Genomic DNA, 26780 nt, shown 5'->3' with positions numbered 1-26780 from the left:
CACAAGACACACTTCAGAAGAAACTAACTTTACAAGACACTAACTTCACATGATACATTTCACAGGTCACTAACTTCACATGATACACTTCACAAGAAACTAACTTCACATGATATACTTCAAAAGACACTATCATCACATGATACAATTCACAAGACACACTTCACATGATACACTTCACAAGACACTAACTTCACATGATACACTTCACAAGTCACTAACTTCAAATGATACACTTCACAAGACACTAACTTCACAAGACGCTCACTTCACAAGACACTCACTTCACATGATACACTTCACAAGACACTAACTTCACATGATACACTTCACAAGTCACTAACTTCACATTATACACTTTACAAGACATCAACTTCACATGATACACTTCACAAGAAACTAACTTCACAAGACACTCACTTCACAAGACACTCACTTCACATGATACACTTCACAAGACACTAACTTCACATGATACACTTCACAAGTCACTAACTTCACATGATACACTTCACAAGACACTAACTTCACATGATACACTTCACAAGAAACTAACTTCACAAGACACTCACTTCACATGATACACTTCACAAGACACTAACTTCACAAGACACTCACTTCACATGATACACTTCACAAGACACACTACACACTCACTTGATGGAGGTCCTCCTCTTCCTGCGTCTGCGTATCTTGCACACTACCCAGGCTATGACAAATACCATCAGGATGGTGGTACACACCAGGCCCAGGGACAAGTAGATGGTCATGTGGTCAGTCCTGTCCTTCCCCATGGAGTCTGGAACAAACAACACAAATAAATTCAGATGTCTTCAGTCCAACTTCTCCACAACTTGGCCTGTTAACTAGTAGATCCACCAACACCCATAAAACCAGCCCAGTATTGTCTCAACACACATACATCACATGGATCGTACACAGATGATCAGGTCACACATTGTAACAGCCCAATCTTAAAACACCTCCATTTACAACAAATTTTTAACAATTTCACTAAATTCACCAAGGAAAGTTTTCTAAGATAATCACTGAAACAAACAGACACAAACCAAAATGGACGAACCCCAAACAAATGAAATACCGGTAAACTATGTACAAGAACTTTAAAAAAAACTTCTTCATCTTCTTATTCTTGATAGATTATGGCCCCGATGTTTGTAACTAGCCTGCATCCCCTGCCAAGATGGACGCTCTGCAATCAGAGAGGCCTACCCAACTCAGAACCCATCCTGCCCAGATGGATGCTCTGCAGTCAGGGAGGCCTATACGACTCAGAACCCATCCTGCCCAGATGGACGCTCTGCAGTTAGAGAGGCCTACCCGACGCAGAACCCATCCTGCCAAGATGGACGCTCTGCAGTCAGAGAGGCCTCCCCGACTCAGAACCCATCCTGCCCTGATGGATGCTCTGCAGTCAGAGAGGCCTATCCCACTCAGAACCCATCCTGCCAAGATGGACGCCCTGCAGTCAGAGAGGCCTACCCAACTCAGAACCCATCCTGCCCTGATGGATTCTCTGCAGTTAGAGAGGCCTATCCAACTCAGAACCCATCCTGCCCTGATGGACGCTCTGCAGTTAGAGAGGCCTACCCGACTCAGAACCCATCCTGCCCTGAAGGATTCTCTGCAGTTAGAGAGGCCTATCCAACTCAGAACCCATCCTGCCCAGATGGACGCTCTGCAGTTAGAGAGGCCTACCCGACGCAGAACCCATCCTGCCCAGATGGACGCTCTGCAGTTAGAGAGGCCTACCCGACGCAGAACCCATCCTGCCCTGATGGATGCTCTGCAGTCAGAGAGGCCTATCCAACTCAGAACCCATCCTGCCCAGATGGATGCTCTGCAGTCAGGGGAGGCCGCGACTCAGAACCCATCCTGCCCTGATGGACTCTGCAGTCAGAGAGGCCTATCCAACTCAGAACCCATCCTGCCCAGATGGATTCTCTGCAGTCAGGAGGCCTACCCAACTCAGAACCCATCCTGCCCAGATGGATGCTCTGCAGTCAGGGAGGCCTATACGACTCAGAACCCATCCTGCCCAGATGGACGCTCTGCAGTCAGAGAGGCCTATCCGACTCAGAACCCATCCTGCCCAGATGGACGCTCTGCAGTCAGGGAGGCCTATCCAACTCAGAACCCATCCTGCCCAGATGGATGCTCTGCAGTCAGGGAGGCCTATCCGACTCAGAACCCATCCTGCCCAGATGGATACTCTGCAGTCAGGGAGGCCTATACGACTCAGAACCCATCCTGCCCAGATGGACACTCTGCAGTCAGGGAGGCCTACCCGACTCAGAACCCATCCTGCCCAGATGGACGCCCTGCAGTCAGAGAGGCCTACCCGACTCAGAACCCATCCTGCCCAGATGGACGCTCTGCAGTTAGAGAGGCCTATCCGACTCAGAACGCATCCTGCAGAGTGATCAGTTCGTGACAAACTTCAGGGCTGTCATCAGTCAAGAATTAGAAGAGGGAGAAATTTTTGTTTAAAGTATAACTATTATATACAAAGCTTATATCTATAATTGTATTGTTTATTTCATCAATATATATATTCATATAATAACAAAAAGAGACTTTGATGTCACCATCCAACCATGTCGGACATACACAACATATTTCTAATGTTGTAATCTCATTATTTCACAGGCAATAAATTGGTTTTCATCTTAAGCGACGTCTCATCATTTATTGTCCTTGGGACAACTCAAGGCCTGAACCCAAGACACATGACCTGAAATCTATGTCTAGTGATAGCTATAAAAGAGTAGCCATTCACCAGGTTTGAGAGTTTCCTGGAAGTGGAAACCCTTGATGCTGGTTTGAAGGTTTCCAACATGGCCACTGCTGACTGCGTCATGGAGAACGTTTCTCAGAGTCATGTACCCAATCTTCTCAGTCATACTTGTCACATATTGGGTGTAAGTTGCCTCAAACTCAGCCACCATTTCACTCTTGTCAGCTGAAGGCCTAATACACAAATATCTTTTAGTTTGAGTAGAATCAGTCAACACTGAAGTATAGATACTAAAACCTTTCATGTAAATCATGTCTAATCTAAAAGCAAATGGGTGTTATTAGAATTATTGATAAAACACTCATGGACTGTAAAAAATATCACAGTATAAGAGCTTATTTACATGCTTAACAATTCTGTACAATTTACTTATTAGAAATAAACATCTGCTTATGGAAAAGAACAATAAAGCTTATTTTATCAACACAGTTCAAATATCATCCACATGTAAGACAAATTAAATTACAAATTATGCTCTGAGTATGAGGAATGGCGAGACAGCAGGGTTCTACCTGAGAGACTTGATGGTGATATCCAGCTGCCCAGTACTTTTCAATGCCGACATTACATGTTCAACCTGAAGCAAAAATGCTAGGCATAATGACATTTGAAATACGATACTGCTTGAGCTGGCAGCTACCTTGTTACAAGTTTCCTATTATGTTAAAGTTATGGATCCTAATGGCTTCTGGTCACGATATAACCGAGGGATAACCTCACCTGTCTACTGAAGTCAGCCAGTACCGTCTGTCTGTTGCGGGTGGTGTAGGGCATCAGGATTGTCACCTGCCCTTCATAGCTGGACAGTACTGCCAAAGAAAGGGACAGGTTAGTAGTCTTTTCTAAACAATATGTGTATTCAAGCAGTACGCAACAAGGGGTAGGTGTTTTTAGTGCTAAAGCAAATAAACTTTTCATCCAAACAGTAGAAGGTGTACTCAATATATTTCTTTATTTGACTACTTACAAGAAAACGTAGTTGACATAATATAACTACAGGCTCTGCACCTGCAAGATATACTGAGGGAAAGAAATAAGGGATCACATGAAAGGCCAAGTGTTCCTTTATTTTTTTCGAGGTTTCTTCACAAGCTTTGTATTGCATAGCTTGTAAAGAAACCTGGAAACAAATATGGAACACTTGTGCTTTCATGTGATCCTTTATTTTTTCCCCTCAGTATATATCCATGATCATGCCATACTGTGACATCAGCCTTTTTTATTGTATCAGAAAACACCCAACCTCAGATACAGTTGTGACATGGCATTGCAGCGCACCTGCATGTGCAGTCAACAGTCAACAAACTGTCAACTGAAGAAAGGTTGCTGTCAGCGTTGATATTCAAATATATTCTGCCTTGATACAGAACTAATGATAACAAGAAAGTATGTCATCACAAGTAGAACATGTTCAAGTTCAGGGATAGAGATAAAAGGTTTCATGGCTACCGTGATGGATAACATAAACAGAACAACTGAACCAATACCAAATTTCATTACAATTTAGGTTTCATGTTTCAGCAAATTTCATGACTTTGTGGGTGTAAATGACTGAGCAATGTCCAGTATAACAAAGGCATTGCATACTCTCATTTGGCATTCAGTCACGTCAGTGTACCATCACAAAATAGAAAGAAATATCCTCTGAAGACAGGAAGAATGATTGACTTCATACCTGTGTGCTTCTGCACCTGGCACCGTGCCCCTGTATACTCCATGGGGCACACACATACCCCAGACTGCTCCACACATGTGCCACCATTGTAACACACAGATTGTGAGCATAGATCTGTAACATGGAGGTGATCAATTAACACAAAAACTGATGAGCATAGATCCGTAACATGCAGGTCATTAGATCATAGATCCATACAACATGCAGGTCATCAATTAACACAAAGATGATGAGCATAGATCTGTAACATGGATGTCAGGAATTAACACACCGATAATGAGCATAGATCTGTAACATGGAGGTGATCAATTAACACAGGTTGTGAGCATAGATCTGTAACATGGAGGTGATCAATTAACACAAAGATGATGAGCATAGATCTGTAACATGGATGTCAGGAATTAACACACCGATAATGAGCATAGATCTGTAACATGGAGGTGATCAATTAACACAGGTTGTGAGCACAGATCTGTAACATGGAGGTGATCAATTAACACAAAGATGATGAGCATAGATATGTAACATGGATGTCAGCAATTAACACACCGATGCTGAGCATAGATCTGTAACATGGAGGTGATCAATTAACACAGGTTGTGAGCACAGATCTGTAACATGCAGGTCATCAATTAACACAGGTTGTGAGCACAGATCTGTAACATGGAGGTGATCAATTAACACAGGTTGTGAGCACAGATCTGTAACATGGAGGTGATCAATTAACACACAGATGATGAGCACAGGTCTGTAACATGCAGGTCATCAATTAACACAGGTTGTGAGCATAGATCTGTAACATGGAGGTGATCAATTAACACAGGTTGTGAGCATAGATCTGTAACATGGAGGTGATCAATTAACACAGGTTGTGAGCACAGATCTGTAACATGGAGGTGACCAATTAACACACAGATGATGAGCCTAGATCTGTAACATGGAAGTCATCTATTAACATACAGATGATGAGCATAGATCTGTAACATGGAGGTCATCAATTAACACACAGACAATGAGCACAGATCTGTAACAAGGAGGTCAGCAATTAACACACCGATGATGAGAATGACCAACCTGTTGTTGTGGACTCAAGTGTGTAAGTTGTTGGTGTTGACGGTCCCAGAGTGCCATCAATCTCACACTGCCTCCCGCTGTAGCTCAGGTTGCAGTCACACATGAAGGTGTTGTTAGGCATGGACACACAAACTCCTCGGTCAAAACATGGGTACGCATCACACGGGCTCACATAGCCACAGTTGGAGTCCAGCAGGACCCCTGGCCGTGTGGGGCAGTGGCAGATGTAGCCAATGTCACTGTCTTCAGCCTCACAAGTCCCACCATTGACACATGGGGCCAAGGAACAGTCTGTCACAACCTTCACCTCACACCTATGACCTTTCCAGTGAAGGTTGCAGTAGCAGACATGGCGGCCATTTTCAACTGTACATGCCCCTCCGTTTTGGCATGGGTTTTCTCGACATCTGCGGGTGTGGATTTCACATCTTGTGCCATTATAGCCTTCGGGACAGTTGCAATTAAATGTGTCACCGATTGAAGAACAGGCTCCACCATTTTGACAAGGATTGGGCCAGCACGAAGAGCCGAGATCCTCACAGTGTGGCCCAGTGTTGATAGACCTACACTCACATTCATAACCACCAACTCGAGACACACACACGGCGCTGTTCAAACATGGGTTGGATTCACAATAGTCAATGGTATTTTGACAGTTTGCACCTGATGAAGAGAGACAATAAGACAGTTACTTGTTGATAATATCTGTTTCTGCTGTCCTTCTGTCAGATATCTGTTGGGTACCACTGGCTACTTTGTCCGAGTATCTGTATCAGCAGACATCTTTCCTGACGCCATATCCAGTGGTATCCACAAGGAATCCAGGTGACACAAATCGGAGTGAGTTTTACGACGCACTCAGCAATATTCCAGCTATATGGCATACGGCCTGTAAATAATCAGGCCTGGACCAGACAATTCAGTGATCAACAGCATGAGCATCAATCTACACAACTGGGATACGATGACATGTGTGAACCACGTTAGCGAGCCTGACCACCCGATCCCGTTAGTCGCCTCTTATGACAAGCATGGGTTACAGAAGATGAGTTCTAACCCAGATCTTCATGGATTAGAAATCTGATAAAAATGGTAACTGAACTGTTTAGCTTTAGTTTGGAAACAACTTGGTGTACAACTTTATGGATAAACTTCGGGTTTAATGCATTTACCCAGATAGCATTCGGACATTGGCCCAACGTTGGCAATGTTGGCAAAGCCATTGCCAACATTGGGCCAACGTCTTAATGCTATCTGGGTAGTAATGTTTCAGTGGAGATTCTTACACTGTTACTAAGCTGGAGTGACAACAACCAAGTGAAGAGGAGTATATTCTGTCCTTTCAATCCTCATTTTACATCTGGCTTCATTATCTGTGAGCCAGTTGGTATTCTTACTTAATCATGTAAAACCAACAAATACAGACAGCATTATAAGCTGCGGTTGGCCATCTCTTACCAGTATAGCCAGGCAGACAGTGACAGGCTAGGTCCCATGGATCTGGGCCGTCTGTACATGAAGACCCATTCTGACAAATACCCAACAGACACTCATCTATTGGTTCATCACAGTCATCGCCTTGGTAACCATACTGGCAACGGCTGCAGTTGTATCCTCCAATCATATCCTCACAAATATGATTTGGCCGACAGGGGTAGTTGTCCGTCATCTTACACTCATTGACATCTGCAGCAGATGGAACAAGTTTATCCTGCATACTTGCCATGGTATATAATATGGTGATAAATTTAGAAAATTGTGTCTATTGTTTGACCAATAATTGTTTCACTATTAGTGCAAAAAATGTGCAAATTTGCAGGTACTTGACAGTGGTGAGCAAGCAGTAGGGTAGCTTAGTTAGAAGCTAAGCATCTAAAAGAAGCAAAGTCTATCATTCAGTGAAAGTTATTATTCCTGTCACAAAACAGCATACTTCACATGTAATGATCACTGGCTTTCACTTCCAGTATCCCCATGTGTCTCTGTCGTTGAATCATGTCAAGGGTAGAGCATTAAACAGACCCCATCCTCCAAGATATGCCATGTCAATGCATGGATTACATTAAGTTATATGTTGTGTGGGCATCTATTATAGGCAATATGGTACTTTTTTCCTACCACTTCACAGAACGCTGGCATCTGGAAATGAAACCTTGTGGTCAGGAAGACAGATAAACTGCCCTTATTAGGTTGCTGTCAACATCAAATGAAACGAGGTGAAAATGCCACTAAATGGCCCAAACGGACCCTGGCAAAGAGAAGAATGGTGTACCTTGTAAAACATCACCATGTATCAATGTCTGCAGGATGTCTTATACTATTATTACCATTAATTGTCTGCCAGGTTGATACTGGAGTCCAAGAAGGATGTTTGCATACATGTTCCAGTGAATGACACAACAGGATAAAACAACTTCTTTGAGTGGCATTTTAGAAGTTGGGAAGTACAATATAGAACAAACTTTATGGATAACAACTTCTTTTTATTCGTGAGTGCGATGTTTCGATACAGATTCTTGTACCGTTGTCAAGCATAAATGATATTATTTACAAATCAGGTAATGTTAATGGAATCAATGTATATCCTTCAGGCATAAATGCTTGACAACGGTACAAGAATCTGTATCGAAACGTCGCACTCACGAATAAAAAGAAGTTGTTATCCATAAAGTTTGTTCTATATAGGATAAAACAAGAAGACAAAGTCATCAATATCCTCCACAACCACAAAATACTCTTTATGAATATGTCTACTAGTTATGATTACGTCAAATGTTTTGGAGTGTATACAGCAAAGTGGAAGGAGAGTATTGAAAGGTTTTTAAGATCTACTCAAGAAATGAGCACTACCACCAAATTCATCTCGGTCTAACCCCCAAAAGGCACATCTAGGGATCATGCTTGCTATGTGTACCAAGTTTGGTTAAGCTATCACAAATAGTTTAGGAGATATGCTTCAGACAAAGTGTGATGGACGCACGGACACACGGACGGACGCACGGAACTCGTTTCTATATCCCCCACAACAACGAAGTTGCGGGGGATATAGAAATGAGTTCCGTCTAACAAGAATTAGTGGGGATGAAACTGTATGTGGCTGAGCGGGTTAGGGGGCTGACTTTGTGTGCTGGTAATTAGGTGCCTGACTCTCAGGGTGTCGGTTTGAATCCCGCATGGGACTCAGCCCAACAAAAGTACAAGAATCTGTACTTTACTAAGAAAGTGTAATCCCAAATATAACATGTGTTACGTCTCAGCACTCATCCCTGTAATCCCCACTCCTCAAATTGAGAGTAAAGAATACAAACAACTCACCCAAACATCGCGATCGGTTTCTGATAAGAACATGTCCATAGATTCCATCCACGACTTGTGTCCATGACAACACAGAACCATACGACATGTCACACTTGCTCTGATTGGCTAACACAGTGATCTGGTCTTCAGAAAGAGGCTCACCATAGATGTTAAATTGGCTTATCTCTCCAATAAAGGACTCCCAAAAGTTGAAGATGTTGCCCTGAGTATTTTGTTGCTGACCTGAAGGATATACATTGATTCCATTAACATCACCTGATTTGTAAATAATATCATTTACAAAGGTATAACTGTAGGCTGTTTAGAAAGAGAATAGACAAGGTTACATACAATAATAGTCCATATATCATGCGCATTGCTCCATGCACAATGCATGCTTGAAACAATCTGATTATTATTACCCTGGATAACCTAAGCTGCCTTGGGCTAGAAGGTTATAGTCACATGACTTTATTGCACCGGGTACCCATTTTCTGCAGGGTAACAGAGGCAGTTTTGAATAGATTCACTGCCTAGGGTGAGACCACATGTGCTTCATTGTGGGGCAGGACCGACGTCCTAGAAACTCTCAGGAGTCAAGCTGCCAAACATGGTCACCCATCCAATGACTGTGACTGCACCCAACATCGCTTAACTTCACCTGATTTGTGACCTGACCCCTATGAACAGGACCACGTGCCACCACATATGTTTGATGAATATAAATAAGGTGACTTCAGATGGCAAACCTTCAAAGCAAACTCTCATTGTCAACCTTCTGAATGTAGTCGCCCATCACACCTACTCTCTCCTGTGTATGTTTACCTGGGTCTCACTGTACAAAGCGATCTTAGCGTTAAGGTGACCATAACTCCCATACCTTAACATAGACTTAAGGTAGTCTTAGCGTTAAGGTGACCATAACTCCCATACCTTAACATAGACTTAAGGTAGTCTTAGCGTTAAGGTGACCATAACTCCCATACCTTAACATAGACTTAAGGTAGTCTTACCGCTAAGGTTGTTTTGTACAATGGCACCATAATGGATTCCCTTTGGCCACTGAACAGGACCATGTTCTTTAGTATTCTATTTTCTCTTTATCAAATTTCTGGTCTCATCCATTAAAGAAAAATACTATTCTTGCCATACCACAAATTATGAAAATCTGAAGAAAAAATATTTATCGTCTGGTCACTACACCTTACAAGATTTTGGGCATCATAACCAGTAGTATTGAGAATGAATTTCTAATGTCAATAGAAAACCTAAACCACCATTGCTTGTGAGCCATTTCAATCCAAACATCATGGATGAACTTCCTACAAAGTCAACCTGACCATGAGATTGTCTTACCAATAACCAAGGTGCCTCCACCAATCAGTTCATACCCCATTGCCAGTCCCACTCCAGCTGCTTGTCTTGTTCCATTGATGTACATGTTCCATGCTCCACCGTCGCCGCGCCAGGTGACGCAGACATGTTGCCACACGTTGGGTGCCAGTGTTACACTGCTAGACACACTCTCCTGCCTCAGGGACAGCTGGAATCAAAGGTGATGGTGAGTTGTATGTGAACTTCACAAACGCTTGGTCACAAGAGACACTCATGAGGTGTTTTTTATGCATATTTTCTGTTATCAATAATTCATATAGTTTACCACTATGCATAAGTGTTATCATGAAATTGACTTTCTCAAATCAGTTGATACCAAACATCTTTTCATCTCCAAATATTTCTTCAGATATGATAAAATGTATGATAGAGGTGGAATTAGCTTAAAGTTCTCTATTTGCTTCAGCACTTCATTTATATGTGAAAATTAGATCGTGCAATATATTCTGTTCTCCAAAATTCACAATTACTCATTTCGGAATCAAAGATGTAAAAAAATATATATGCATATCATATGTTTTTCCCAAACCAAACAAAGTTGTTTGAAATATTCCTGTTTGCTTCATCTTTATTACAAACAATTGTAGAAGGGTTGTTACCTTCAATACTCCATCATCACTCAGTCCAAACTCTGGTACAATGATGCCATCACCTTCATGTCCAGGTATTGTATAGGAGAAAATAGTTCCTGATCCCAGGACTTGACTGGTTCTCACCCAGGTACAGACGCTGACTGCTGTCAGTGCCGGGATTACCTCCCTTTCCATTGAAACAAAACCATATGATGACCTCTGAGCAAAAACTAGGTCAAAGTCGGCGTTAACTTCTGAAAGAGAAGAAATGGGGAATGTGTCACATTATGGCTGTCAGTGTTAACACTCTAAGGGGGGCATGGCAGTGTCACATTATGGCTGTCAGTGTTAACACTCACAGTGTGTGATGGCAGTGTCACATTATGGATGTCAGTGGTAACACTCACAGTGTGTCATGGCAGTGTGTTATGGCAGTGTTACATTATGGATGACAGATGTTAACACTAACAGTGCATCATGGCAGTGTCACATTATGGATGTCATGTGTTAACACTCACAGAGCATCATGGCAGTGTTACATTATGGATGTCAGTGTTAACACTCACAGTGTGTCATGGCAGTGTCACATTATGGCTGTCAGTGTTAACACTCACAGTGTGTCATGGCAGTGTTACATTATGGCTGTCAGTGTTAACACTCACAGTGTGTCATGGCAGTGTCACATTATGGCTGTCAGTGGTAACACTCACAGTGTGTCATGGCAGTGTTACATTATGGATGTCAGTGTTAACACTCACAGTGTGTCATGGCAGTGTTACATTATGGATGACAGTGTTAACACTCACAGTGTGTCATGGCAGTGTCACATTATGGATGACAGTGTTAACACTCACAGTGTGTCATGGCAGTGTTACATTATGGATGTCAGTGGTGTTACACACTCATGGCAGTGTTACATTACGGATGACAGTGTTAACACTCTCACAGTGTGTCATGGCAGTGTCACATTATGGATGTCAGTGTTAACACTCACAGTGTGTGTGTAACATGGCAGTGTTACATGGATGTCAGTGGTAACACTCACAGTGTGTCATGGCAGTGTTACATTATGGATGTCAGTGTTAACACTCACAGTGTGTCATGGCAGTGTCACATTATGGATGTCAGTGTTAACACTCACAGTGTGTCATGGCAGTGTCACATTATGGATGTCAGTGTTAACACTCACAGTGTGTCATGGCAGTGTCACATTATGGCTGTCAGTGGTAACACTCACAGTGTGTCATGGCAGTGTCACATTATGGCTGTCAGTGGTAACACTCACAGTGTGTCATGGCAGTGTCACATTATGGATGTCAGTGTTAACACACTCACAGCAGTGTCATGGCAGTGTCACATTATGGATGTCAGTGTTAACACTCACAGTGTGTCATGGCAGTGTTACATTATGGATGTCAGTGTTAACACTCACAGTGTGTCATGGCAGTGTCACATTATGGCTGTCAGTGTTAACACTCACAGTGTGTCATGGCAGTGTCACATTATGGATGTCAGTGTTAACACTCACAGTGTGTCATGGCAGTGTTACATTATGGATGTCAGTGTTAACACTCACATTAGTGTGTCAGTGTGGCAGTGTCACATTATGGATGTCAGTGGTAACACAGTGTTCACAGTGTGTCATGGCAGTGTCACATTATGGATGCAGTGTCACATTCATGGCAGTGTCACATTATGGATGTCAGTGTTAACACTCACAGTGTGTCATGGCAGTGTCACATTATGGATGTCAGTGTTAACACTCACAGTGTGTCATGGCAGTGTCACATTATGGCTGTCAGTGTTAACACTCACAGTGTGTCATGGCAGTGTTACATTATGGATGTCAGTGTTAACACTCACAGTGTGTCATGGCAGTGTCACATTATGGCTGTCAGTGGTAACACTCACAGTGTGTCATGGCAGTGTCACATTATGGCTGTCAGTGGTAACACTCACAGTGTGTCATGGCAGTGTCACATTATGGCTGTCAGTGGTAACACTCACAGTGTGTCATGGCAGTGTCCCATTATGGATGTCAGTGTTAACACTCACAGTGTGTCATGGCATGGATGTGTTAACACATTATGGATGTCAGTGGTAACACTCACAGTGTGTCATGGCAGTGTCACATTATGGATGTCAGTGGTAACACTCACAGTGTGTCATGGCAGTGTCACATTATGGATGTCAGTGTTAACACTCACAGTGTGTCATGGCAGTGTCACATTATGGCTGTCAGTGGTAACACTCACAGTGTGTCATGGCAGTGTTACATTATGGCTGTCAGTGGTAACACTCACAGTGTGTCATGGCAGTGTCACATTATGGCTGTCAGTGGTAACACTCACAGTGTGTCATGGCAGTGTCACATTATGGATGTCAGTGGTAACACTCACAGTGTGTCATGGCAGTGTTACATTATGGATGACAGTGTTAACACTCACAGTGCATCATGGCAGTGTTACATTATGGATGTCACTGACAGTGGTAACACTCACAGTGTGTCATGGCAGTGTCACATTATGGCTGTCAGTGGTAACACTCACAGTGTGTCATGGCAGTGTCACATTATGGCTGTCAGTGTTAACACTCACAGTGTGTCATGGCAGTGTCACATTATGGCTGTCAGTGTTAACACTCACAGTGTGTCATGGCAGTGTTTGATTGACATTGGTATAACAACATGAGGGTCCTGTCAAGTGTACAACTCAACCTTGTCTGCCTGCTATATCTTCAGTGACTTCAACTCTCAGACTGTTCCAGTTAGTCAGACTGTTAACCCACACAAAAGAACTCACACAACTCAACTTCATAACTTTGTAACTAATTATGTTACTGGGTCAGAATCTGAGGTATTAAAGTGCAGGTCTCAGGGGTATATGCATCTTTGGAGAATCAGTACTTGTAATTGAAGTACAAAATGAGCACCTACTTATGGAGTTGATAAACATAAACCAACTATCTGTCTCTTAAGTTTGTGAGGAAATAAATCAATGTTGGCATTATGTACAGTATGGTGTCATGTACCTACTCATATTTTAGTGATCTTTCTACTATTAATACACAAGATTTTCATGTCAAGCATATATACCTGAGTAACTGATTATCCGAATACGAAGCTGTGTAGAGAGAGTGAGTGAGTGAGTGTGTTTAGTTTTACGCCGCACTCAGCAATATTCCAGCTATATGGCAGCGGTCTGTAAATAAATGAGTCTGGACCAGACAATCCAGTGATCAACAGCATCAGCATCAATCTGCGCAACTGGGAACCGATGACATGTGTCAACCAAGTCAACGAGCCTGACCACCCGATCCGTTAGTCGCCTCTTACGACAAGCATGGGTTACTGAACATCAGTATTCTAACCCAGACCTTCACAGGTTGAAGCTGTGTAGAATCATATTGTATGGTTATACTGAACTCCAAGGGACCATTGATTTTAGTTCATCATAACTGTAGTTTGTTATACACACTTTAGGATCCCCAAAACTTTAATCCCATATCACATTATCACCTGAATATAGACCTGAAATAACATTTTCAGCCTTTTTTAACACCTTGCCCAAACACCACCAAATATCCAGTCCAGATATTGGGATTTTGTTTCATCTTGAAAAAAACAGACATAAGAAATAGTAGAAAGAATAAAGGCAACTTTTTTTTAAGAACGATAATGAAATAATCAAGAGGTTGGGTGCAGATATGTGGACCACCCATTGGGCTAATTTGTGCAAGATGTAATGGACTTTTCCATCACCCTCATTCACCTAGACCGCCTCCATGGTTGAAGCGTCCGCCTGAGAGCGAAGGTCGCGGTTCAATCCCGACTGCGCCATACCAAAAAGGCGTTAAAATATGGTACTTGTTGGTTCCTGCCTGGCTCGGCATTAATGGGTACAACAAGGACTGGTTGGAGCAGCCGCACATACACATACACACGCATGCACGTCGTCATATGAGTGAAATATTCTCAAGCACAACGTTAAACACAATTTCACCTCACCTAACCTCACCTCATTCACCTTACATTGATTGTATCAGGATCTGCAGTCTTGATGAAGGCAGTTCTCAGAGGACAAAGGACAGAGTTTATTAGTCACATTCAAAATATTTTGGTCCCATCATAAAAAGGAGCCTCTCAGATGGCTCAACAAATCTCACTTTGGCTGATTCCTGCCAAAGACACATCCTTGAGATACTCCTTCAGAGTATTATTGTAGCCGAGACCCATAGGTGACTTATCCTGTCTCCGATGCTTCCAGGGCAGAACCTTACTCCTACAGACCACAATCCACTCAAGGCAATACTTCACAGATAATACTCAATCTGCCTGTCTTGCGGATGATACTTGGAGATTTTACACGCACTCTCAGACATTATGCACATTTCACACACAACTGGCTGATGCGTGGGATTACCGGTCCATGTCAAATAACGCATAATGTGAGATAAGTTTTTAAGTTTGAAAATTTTAATTATAAATTGTATATTTACAAGACTTATCCTATCTCAAACGATGGTTTCCTGCCCAACCAACCCAGATGATTCCGGCTCCAAGACATGACTTGAACTGGCTGTCACATGAAAAAGCCTGGGCTAGTTGCATGCTCTGCATGACATTCTAGTGCATATCAATAACAACAGCAGGTTTGTTTGGGTGAAGTGTTTAAAGAGGCTGAAAACTATTTTCATTTCAGGTTTCCACTCCACAGTAAAAAGAACAACAGTGAGTGAGTTTAGTTTTACGCCGCACTTGACAATATTCCAACTATATGGCGGCTGTCTGTAAATAATGGAGTCTGGACCAAACAATCCAGTGATCAATAGCTTGAGCAAATTGGATACAATGACATGTGTCAACCAAGTCAGCGAGCCTGACCACCCGATCCCATTAGTCGCCTCTTACGACAAGCATGAGTTACTGAAGACAAATTCTAATCCAGATCTTCACGGGTCCAAAAGAGCAACAGAAAGTGCATTGCATGAGACAGAAAAAGTACTATAAATATACACTTTATAGTTAACATATAGTTTGTTTGTTACATCATTCAGATTGATTTCTATCAGATTGACAACTGTACCTCCTTGACAGTGGTCACCAATAAAGCCCCCTGGACAGTTGCAGTAGTAACCATTCACTCGGTCAAAACAGGTTCCCCCATTCTGACAAGGACTGCTGGCACACTCATCAATTTCAAAAGAACATTGTTTACCTGCAAACAAACAAACATTGTTTACCTGCAAACAAAAACACATCAAGGTAATTTATATAGAAATAATTTCTGTCCAATTGAAAAGTTTCACATCTAATCGAATAAGGGCACTGTTGTCGCCCATTTTCTATTTCCATGAGCAAATGAGAGTGTGTTATGTACTGAATGTGGAGCACCAAACAGTTGACTATAAACATGTCAGTACTTACCAACATAGCCTGGGAGACAATCACACTCAAAATCATTCTGAAATGTGCGGCACTTCCTGGAGTTTTGACATGGGAAGGTCAAGCAGAGGTCAATCAGGATATCACAATACACACCTGTGACAAAAAGTAATTGTGAGTGAGTTTAATTTAAACACACTGTTTGTAACAATATTTCTGATGTATCAAGGCATCTCAATCTAATCTTGGGGAAAACACGAGACATATACCACTTTGGTGAAACCAATAAACGACAAAAAATTGACATTCAAAGAAAAAACAGTCGTCAATAATTTGAAAACCTTTAATAAATGTTTTTCACACTTTTTGTCACATTTCCCAAGCCATATACCAAACCACCCATATACCAAAATATCTACCAACTTAACCATATGCTTGAAAATCTGGCCACTACCTAAGTATCTACCAATGCACCTATCTACTAATTCCCCCATCTACCTAAGTATCCACCAATGCACCTATCTACTGATTCACCCATCTACCTAAGTATCTACCAATGCACCTATCTACTGATTCACCCATCTACCTAAGTATCTACCAATGCACCTATCTACTGATTCACCCATCTACCTAAGTATCTACCAATGCACCTATCTATTGATTCACCCATCTACCTAAGTATCTACCTAACTGATTCACCCATCTACCTCAAATCTACTGATTCACCCATCTACCCTAATCTACCTATCTACTAATTCCCCATCCACCTAAGTGTCTGTCAATTACCCATCTACCAGTGCCTGCACCATCTACTGATTCACCCATCTACCTAAGTATCTACCAATGTACCAATGCACCCATCTACCTAAGTATCTACCAATGCACCTATCTACTAATTCACCCTTCTACCTAAGCATCTACCAATGCACCTATCTACTGATTCACCCATCTACCTAAGTATCTACCAATGTACCTATCTACCACTGATTCACCCATCTACCAAAGTTCACCCATCTACCTAAGTATCTACCAATGCACCTATCTACCAATTCACCCTATCTACCTAAGTTCTACCAATGCACCTATCTACCTCACCCATCTACCTAAGTATATACCAATGCACCTATCTACTGATTCACCCATCTACCTAAGTATCTACCAATGCACCTATCTACTGATTCACCCATCTACCTAAGTATCTACCAATGCACCTATCTACTAATTCACCCTTCTACCTAAGCATCTACCAATGCACCTATCTACTTGATTCACCCATCTACCTAAAAGTATCTACCAATGCACCTATCTACTGATTCACCCATCTACCAAAGTATCTACCAATGCACCTATCTACTGATTCACCCATCTACCAAGTAGTATCTACCAATGCACCTATCTACTGATTCACCCATCTACCTAAGTATATACCAATGCACCTATCTACTGATTCACCCACCTACCTAAGTATATACCAATGCACCTATCTACTGATTCACCCACCCATGCACCTATCCTGATTCACCCATCTACCTAAGTGTCTACCAATGCACCTATCTACTGATTCACCCATCTACCTAAGTGTCTACCAATGCACCTATCTACTGATTCACCCATCTACCTAAGTGTCTACCAATGCACCTATCTACTGATTCACCCATCTACCTAAGTATCTACCAATGCACCTATCTACTGATTCACCCATCTACCTAAGTATCTACCAATGCACCTATCTACTGATTCACCCATCTACCTAAGTATCTACCAATGCACCTATCTACTGATTCACCCATCTACCTAAGTATCTACCAATGCACCTATCTACTGATTCACCCATCTACCTAAGTATCTACCAATGCACCTATCTACTGATTCACCCATCTACCTAAGTATCTTCCAATGCACCTATCTACTGATTCACCCATCTACCTAAGTATCTACCAATGTACCTATCTACTGATTCACCCATCTACCCAACCACATATCTACTGACACATTTACCCTCTCACACATCAACTACCTACTCATGGACCTTTGTACCAAATCATCTACGAACTAAGGCATCTACTAGAGGCATCTGCTTATCTCCCCACTCACCTACCCCCCAAGTGATTTCCAACATCACCCATCTAACTACCTACCCACTCCACAAGCCCTTGTTTAGACACCAATTAATATTATGAATTTCAGAAATGCACTATATATATACCAGATATATACTCCTATACTACATACATATTTACACAAGGACAGACACTCTATACAGCAACTCAGTTTTTAATCTTTACCATTGTCATTATATATGCTGTAAATTAGGTTATCAAGTTTTTGTGCATGATTTGAAATTTCGCTTTAGAAACAAAGATACAAGATGAGTGGTACTGCATGGAGTATAAAGATATATAGGATAGTGCATGTCAGACATTTATAACATTAATCGCTCACCCACTTCTACTGACCATCAGGGGCGGTAGGGTAGCCTAGTGGTTACAGCATTCGCTCATCACGCCTAAGACCCAGGTTCGATTTCCCACATGGGTACAATGTGTGAAGCCCACTTCTTGTGTCCCCCACTGTGATATTGCTGCAGTATTGCTAAAAGTAGCGTAAAACCCAATTCACTCACTCACTCACTACTGACCATCTACCTAAACAGTGACTAACTCACCCATCTAGTAAAAGAGCCAGTGTGTTTCTCATGTTACAATGGCAGTAGAGTAGATATAATGACACAACCGTCTGTACTTGCTCCATGGTTTGTACATACCTGCAAAACCTCCCTGACAGTTACATCTACAGATTCCGCCATCATTGAACGGGTAGCCATGGTAACAGTTATATTCATGACATTCATCCAGCTGTTCACAGTTGTCTCCTAGGTAACCACTCTGACAGTAACACGAATAGCCATTGGCTCCTTCAAGATCCCTACAGGACCCACCATTTTGACATGGTGATGATATGCAGGCATCAATGTCCAGCTCACAAAATATACCTGGAAAATACAGTTGACTATCAGTAACTAAACTTCGCTGTATATCTTACTACTGTCATTAGATATCCTGTTATAGTACCTGTATATCCTGTTACAGTACCTATAGTTTGTTACAGTACCTTTATTTCTCATTACAGTACCTATAGTTCTTGTTACAGTACCTGTATTATTTGTTACAGTACCTGTATATCTTGTTACAGTACCTGTATATCCACTGGAACAGTTGCATGTGAAGTTCCCAACCCCTTCTGTGCACGTCCCATTGTTGATACATGGGCTGGACACACATTCCAAGACCTCCGTCTCACACCATGACCCGATGTACCCTGCTGGACACACACACATTGTCCCATTCTGGGAAACGGACACACACTGACCCCCGTTCTCACATGGGACTGTAGCATTACTGAGGCAGGGGTCATAATCTGAAAAAATGCAGAAGATTTAGGTGAAAGTATTCAAAGTAGATTGATGCCATCAGCCTTCACAGAATACTTGAGAAATTAATAAGATTGAATAAGAATTAGCAAACTTGGCAATATTCCTGCAATGTGAAGATCAATGTTTGTTTGCAATGTCCAGAACATGTAGTACATACCAAGACACTGATCTTCAGAAATGGCACCAGTGACATTTGCCATCTTTTTTCCTGGACAGAGGAGACAGTCTGTGCTGCCACCTTGTGGTTGGTAAGAATCAAGAGGACATAACTCACAAGGCTCAATTCCACCCTGACCATAACTTCCTGGTAAACAGACATGCTGACATTGTCCTACTGAGTCTGACCCCTGGTGGAGAGTGGACATGTTTGTCGGACAGTCCTGACATGTTCTGGCTGCCAGAACGACCTGGTAGGTTCCAGTTGGACACGGAATGCAGGGAGCAAGTCCAGATGAAGAGATGTACCCAGGAGTACATGGAGCTGGAACATGTGTGCAACATCAGAAAGTGCAACGTGGCCTGAATAACAGCATAACAACCTGAACATGTCTTTCAACAGAATAACCATTACAACAATTTTAAGGCCTCAACTAAATCACCATTCTCAAACAGGAATCATATGTAATCTACCAGTGACATCTTGTAACAGATCTTATAACAAGACCATCAACTATGGCACAGTTTTGAAATAGGAACCACTCCCTAACAGTGCCCTTCACAACCTGAAGCTGTTTTCAAATCAGAGAGTATGCAATTTTAGTTTAATGCAAATTTTTGAACACTACTTCAATGACAATGGGTGTCAACTCAAACTGACACAGATTATAGATGCTTATCAGTTACTTTGGTGAAATCGAAGCACACAAGGAAGGTAATGATTAATGAAGTATCCTTATTTGTGATTTGAACCTATAATAAGTGGATCCTAGCACATTAAGGACTATTGTACTTATTCCAGTGCCTTCGCTGCCTTCACCTACTTCTACAGTCCGTGCTGTTGCTGGCCCCCTCAGCCATGGTAGTTGTGTTGTCTGGACACTGCTGGCACTCCAGTTGACCCTCCTGGTCTTGGAACTGGCCAACTGGACAGTCAGTGCAAGTTCTGTTTGCATTGTATGTTCCCACAGGGCACATTACTGTATGAAGAACAATAACAAAATAATTTCCCCAAACAAAATAGTTTTAAGCAAATGGACAATAAATTCATCATCAAATGAACAATTTCATTTTGACACCATGCTATTCCTACTACCTTATCAGTCTCATCTCTGCAGTTGGTAGAGAAAAATTTGAATGCTTGGACAGATTGATGGATTAAAGCCACAAGCTGGAAAAGGACTTACTACATGTCTTGCTGCTATACGAGTCCCTTGTGATGAATCCAGGTTCACAGTCATCAAACTGTGGCTCGGCGTAGGACATACGTGCTGCTGGCAGGAGGACATCTGAGGAGTTGTCCAGAACAAGCCTGCTTTCATTCAGCAGATGGCCCAGATTGTCAGCTATGTTGTACAGGAGGTCTGTTACCACCAGCTGTTCCTGGATGGTCATGTCAGTGATGTTAGAGGACAGGGTCAGAGTGAATTGGATCTTGACCCTCTCAGTTGTGTTGCCACTTGGAGTGTTCACAGTCACATGAGAATCTCCAGCATTAGTTGGCAATGCAGATGTTGTTGATTGTACTGATGGTGTTGTTGGTAAGGAGTTATCCCTGGTTGAGTACTCCTGACTTGTTGGTTGGGACGATGCAAAATCGGTTGATTGAGATTCAGGTCTGAGTGATGTTGTTTCATCACCAGATCTTGGCATTGTTACAGGCAGGGGATCATCCTCAACTCCATCATTAGGTTCATCTGCAGCCAGAGCATCTGGACCATTGTCTTTGTCTGTAGTGCCGTCATGAATACTGGTGACATATGGAACTCCCACTGTTGTGGAGGCACCAGCACCAGCACCAGGATTTGGCTCATCAACCATGATGTTGTCAGCATATGTCTCACCACCTCCAGATGGCATAAATACAGTTGGATTCACTAACATACTCCCTAAGTTCCTTTTACCAACATGGATTGGAAAATGACGTTCCTTGGGATTTGGAAAAGTGTCTGGAGCCTTACTGTTCCTCTTTTGTCTTGTCCTTGAGCCACCTGAAACCTTCAACAAAGTCCTGGAAACACCTTGACTATTCACCTCGAATTGTCCATTTTTGATGCCCCGTATCTTTTCAAAATACACTTGGCCAGATGGTGAGTCTCTTGACCTGGTTGTTTGGTATCCTGGTAACCTGACCTCCCTGCGCCTCCGTGAGTCGACTCCACAGGACACCTTGATATCATCTAGAGGACAGGAATCAGAGCCACACACCTGCCATGAACGACTCTGAATCCATTCCTCAAACTTCCGGGCAATCACATTCTTCTTCTGTTCACATGCCCCACCATAGTAGAAATATTCAGCATATGGCTTCATCCTTGCACGACTTGGATGTCTGGTGCCTGCAAATAGTTTGGCAAACAGTATATCAATAAACTGTACATGCCCTATTCAGCAATGAGCTACCCTGTTGTTATATATAGTTTAGAATAAAAAAGAAACTACATAATAAATCACATAAACACTACATATAATTTTAAAGAGGATACTCCTAACACCTAATTTGTTGTGAGTGTTGTTTTATTCAGAAGAATAATCAGATGTCAGCCTGGAGCAAAAACACCAGTAGTCTACAGCTTCACCCATGTGTTCCTGGCTACAACACCAGTAGTCTACATCTTGACCTATGTGTTCCTGGCTACAACACCAGTAGTCTACAGCTTGACCAATGTGTTCCTGGCTACAACACCAGTAGTCTACAGCTTTACCAATGTGTTCCTAGCTACAACACCAGTAATCTACAGCTTGACCTATGTGTTCCTGGCTACAACACCAGTAGTCTACAGCTTGACCAATGTGTTCCTAGCTACAACACCAGTAGTCTACAGCTTGACCAATGTGTTCCTGGCTACAACACCAGTAGTCTACAGCTTTACCAATGTGTTCCTGGCTACAACACCAGTAGTCTACAGCTTTACCAATGTGTCCCTGGCTACAACACCAGTAGTCTACAGCTTCAGCAATGTGTTCCTGGCTACAACACCAGTAGTCTACAGCTTGACCTATGTGTTCCTAGCTACAACACCAGTAGTCTACAGCTTGACCTATGTGTTCCTAGCTATAACACCAGTAGTCTACAGCTTGACCTATGTGTTCTTAGCTACAACACCAGTAGTCTACAGCTTGAGCAATGTCTTCCTGCCTACAACACCAGTAGTCTACAGCTTGACCTATGTGTTCCTGGCTACACCACCAGTAATCTACAGCTTGACCAATATGTTCCTGGCTACAACACCAGTAGTCTACAGCTTGACCTATGTGTTCCTAGCTATAACACCAGTAGTCTACAGCTTGACCTATGTGTTCTTAGCTACAACACCAGTAGTCTACAGCTTGACCTATGTGTTCCTGGCTACAACACCAGTAGTCTAAAGCTTGACCAATGTGTTCCTGGCTACAACACCAGTAGTCTACAGCGTGACCAATGTGTTCCTAGCTACAACACCAGTAGTCTACAGCTTGACCAATGTGTTACTGGCTACAACACCAGTAGTCTACAGCTTGACCTACGTGTTCCTGGCAACAACACCAGTAGTCTACAGCTTGACCTATGTGTTCCTGGCTACAACACCAGTCACAATGTCAGCCAGGGTATTGCTACTACCTCATGTCACAGTGCAACTGTAGGGGTATTTCCTCTGTACATACGTGAACAGTCTGGCCACCATGTGTTCCTCTGGTGAAGTGCCCATTGTCCATTGAGACAGCGGTAGATGAGTTGAGGTTGGCGGTAGAAGTCATAGTTGCTGTTACACTTGACGCTGCAGAGCGTCAGTGCATCCGATGACTGCGAGCATGTGACGCTGCCGTGCAGGGGTTCCCGTGGATGGTGACACACAACACCTGAAAGAGGAATCAGAACTACACTAGGAGATGTTCACAGACAGAGCAGAGAGAAGACAAGGACCAGGTGTCTAATGTTTCAATGCTAACGATGGTCATTTTATTTCAGTCAACACATGTGTGTTATATCACTGCTTTTTCAACTAATGGCTCTACACTCCTAATACAGAAAAATATTTGAACTTTTTTAGCATTTTGGAATTTCATGATCAGCTTTAAACTTTCGAGGTCAGGCATTAATCTGTGAACAAGTTTGGGACATACCTGAGAACTTATCAGTAGTCTTCCCTGAAGCTGAGCATTGAGATGACAAAACAACAAACATGGAATTGAAAATCTCTAACTTTGTGCTTTGGCAACCATGTCTGACACTGAATGTTCAACTGCTCTATATTATTCCAGCCATATCCTTCTAAATACCTGGTTGCATATCTATGTTTCCTTCCTGAAAGTTTGCACATACCTTCCAGTGTCACAGAGAACACACAGATAGGTAGGTTCTGCACAGTGTCCTGTGGTGTGCAGCGGACATTCCTTGTTCCAATCGGAAACACCGATCCGTTAGGAATGGAGCAGCTTAAGGGAATGGTGTTGTTATTGTTGTCTCTGAAAACAGGCGATGTCCAGTTGACCACTTGACCAGACCCTATAACATCAGTCTTCAGAATGTTCTCCGGACAAAAATCCATCCTGATTATCTTCTCTGAAATATGCAATATCGCATTAAAAAACCCATGAAACAAGAAGCTTTTAAACTTATTTGTGGCTGGTATATTGAATACTGCCTACCTATTCAGCAAGACTTTTCTAATCAGAGTTTTGACCCAGAAAGATCCGGGTTAGAATTGATCTTCAGCAACCCATGTTGTTGTAAGGGGCAACTAACTGGAGCAGATTGTCAGATTCACTGAATTTCTAGGTACACATCACACTCGATTTCTTAGATCAATACTCCTGCTGTCAATCACTGGATTGTCTGGGCCAGATTAATTATTAATTATGCCATCATACAGCAGGAAAATAGCTGAGTGGGGTGTTAAACAACAAACAAACAATGAGAGCATTAAGATTGAAGTGCAATTGCCTCACCCACAACATGGATGCCACGAGTACAGAAGGCCTCGTTGCCTGCAGCATCTTGCACCTGGTAGTTGATCTGATGATAGCCCACTGTCAGATGAGCTGGGGATGTTCTCAGTCCGATCACCAGCAGGCGAAGGTTGGCATCCCCTGAGTTGTCAGAGTACTGTGGGGATTCGGCATCCCAGTGGACAATGGCATAGTTGGCTGTAGTGACCGGTGTCCGGATATCAGGGGGGCAGGAGATTGTTGGGGATTCAGTGTCTGAAATGGAAGCTTAGTGAGTCAGCAGCCTGCACTGTGGCATCACATCTGTTCCACATAAACTTGTGGTTGATAGTGAGAGCATCATAATGAGTTTCTTTCAAGGACACATTCCAATTAATATTGAAACTGCTAGATACTGAATTCATAAAAATATTTTCTTCCTTCGTTTATACAGTAATATACAATAGTAATATTTGGGAGTAAATTTCAAATGGGTTGTTTTCCTACCTACACAAATAGTATCTTCCACAGTGTCCCAGGTTCCATGTGAAGAACATGTCCGTCGGCGTGGGCCTGTCTGGGTGTATCCAGCTCTGCAGGAGAGGGTGCACACGGTACCAGGAAGTTGCCGGGTCATGGAACACTCCACCCCCTCGACTGCCCCCCCAGGTGGTGGCTGAATAGCTGGGCAGTGGGCCTCTACAAGGGCAATATATATACAGGGTCCTCTCTGGGACTTTCAAACTTTGAAATTTTACCAATTTATAGGAAACGTTTGTCTTTTCATTTTTCAGGCTTGACAAGAGAGGAAGACAGTTCTACACATGTAAAGATACCAGTCACATTAACAACATCTACTAACATTAGATATCAAGCTGATACAGTTCTAACCAGTTAGTGTACATAGCTACACATCCTAGTCACAGGGTTAATGACCAGTTATGTGCACCTAGTTCTGAGTGTCAAGGTTCCATAGTTTACCTATACATGTAGCAGCTCTGTCCGACCATATTCCATTGGTGGTACACTGCCGCGTGGCCCTGCCAAATAGCCTCCAGCCCTCATCACAGCGTACATGGACAACAGACAGGTAGGTGGTAGTGGAGTTGACGTAGCTCACCTCTCCATGGGTAACCTGGTCTCCATGGTAATCCAATGTCCGACAATCAACCACTGGAACATCATATAAACACAATCACGTCCCGACCATGTTACAGATGGCAACAAGCAGTATATTCCACCAACTCAACACTCACCTTGGCACTGAGGCACCTGTCCCGACCATGTTACAGATGGCAACAAGCAGTATATTCCACCAACTCAACACTCACCTTGGCCATGTTTGGCACTGAGGCACTCACCTTCTGACCATGTTACAGATGGCAACAAGCAGATGGCAACAAGCAGTATATTCCACCAACTCAACACTCACCTTGGCACTGAGGCACCTGTCCCGACCATGTTACAGATGGCAACAAGCAGTATATTCCACCAACTCAACACTCACCTTGGCACTGAGGCACCTGTCCCGACCATGTTACAGATGGCAACAAGCAGTATATTCCACCAACTCAACACTCACCTTGGCACTGAGGCACCTGTCCGGACCATGTACCATTCATGTTACAGATGAGACCTGGATGTCCTCCAAGTCGATATCCCACATCACACTTATAGTGACATGAGGTCTCCGGAGTGTTGTAACATGGAGACCCAGTGTCGATGACTTCATCTCGTATTCGACCAATCACATTGAACTTGTGGGCGTGAGCTATTTCGGGGAGTTCTGGACATGATCTCACTGAAAGAACATCCATAGATGTGATATTATGACTCCATCTAGGAAAGACAACAAAGGAGTCATGAGAAGATGACAACTCCTTCGAAAAAACAATCATCTGATTGTCACAGGAAGTCCAACAAGAGTAACTTGAGCAAGTAAGAAATGGATTCAGAGCATTGTATTTGTATGTCAGGTCTATTTTTGCAAAACAATAGCTAATGGAGGTCACACAATACTTGAAATTCTCCAAGAGTTACACCAGTTTACTACTGAAGCGTTGATGGGT

General features: G+C 42.6%; 1 protein-coding gene across 3 annotated transcripts in view; it reads right to left on the bottom strand.

The window, feature by feature from the left end:
* Positions 1-26780, bottom strand: part of LOC124262529 (sushi, von Willebrand factor type A, EGF and pentraxin domain-containing protein 1-like) — a 39794-nt gene that overhangs the window by 4000 nt on the left and 9014 nt on the right. For 2 of the 3 annotated variants that reach the window (XM_046697038.1, XM_046697045.1), the window contains exons 5-27: positions 26294-26512; positions 25693-25884; positions 25219-25410; positions 24733-24987; positions 24107-24346; positions 23449-23643; positions 20991-22142; positions 20628-20783; positions 19805-20128; positions 19410-19631; positions 18979-19206; positions 16257-16370; positions 15916-16047; positions 10859-11085; positions 10221-10407; positions 8883-9107; positions 7026-7253; positions 5568-6230; positions 4494-4607; positions 3539-3627; positions 3331-3395; positions 2801-2991; positions 658-799 (exon numbers count right to left, since the gene is read on the bottom strand). In XM_046697038.1, coding sequence (XP_046552994.1) covers positions 658-799; positions 2801-2991; positions 3331-3395; positions 3539-3627; positions 4494-4607; positions 5568-6230; positions 7026-7253; positions 8883-9107; positions 10221-10407; positions 10859-11085; positions 15916-16047; positions 16257-16370; positions 18979-19206; positions 19410-19631; positions 19805-20128; positions 20628-20783; positions 20991-22142; positions 23449-23643; positions 24107-24346; positions 24733-24987; positions 25219-25410; positions 25693-25884; positions 26294-26512 — 5752 coding nt within the window. Of the gene's footprint in view, positions 1-657; positions 800-2800; positions 2992-3330; positions 3396-3538; positions 3628-4493; positions 4608-5567; positions 6231-7025; positions 7254-8882; positions 9108-10220; positions 10408-10858; positions 11086-15915; positions 16048-16256; positions 16371-18978; positions 19207-19409; positions 19632-19804; positions 20129-20627; positions 20784-20990; positions 22143-23448; positions 23644-24106; positions 24347-24732; positions 24988-25218; positions 25411-25692; positions 25885-26293; positions 26513-26780 lie in introns of those variants that run through there. The other variant, XM_046697051.1, reaches the window with a different exon arrangement.

The sequence above is a fragment of the Haliotis rubra genome, unplaced genomic scaffold (assembly GCF_003918875.1).
Source record: "Haliotis rubra isolate DU_JTF1 unplaced genomic scaffold, ASM391887v1 Scf12, whole genome shotgun sequence".
Lineage (NCBI taxonomy): Eukaryota > Metazoa > Mollusca > Gastropoda > Lepetellida > Haliotidae > Haliotis > Haliotis rubra.
Note: the sequence above shows the minus strand (reverse complement) of the source record. Positions and strands in the feature narration are given on the sequence as shown.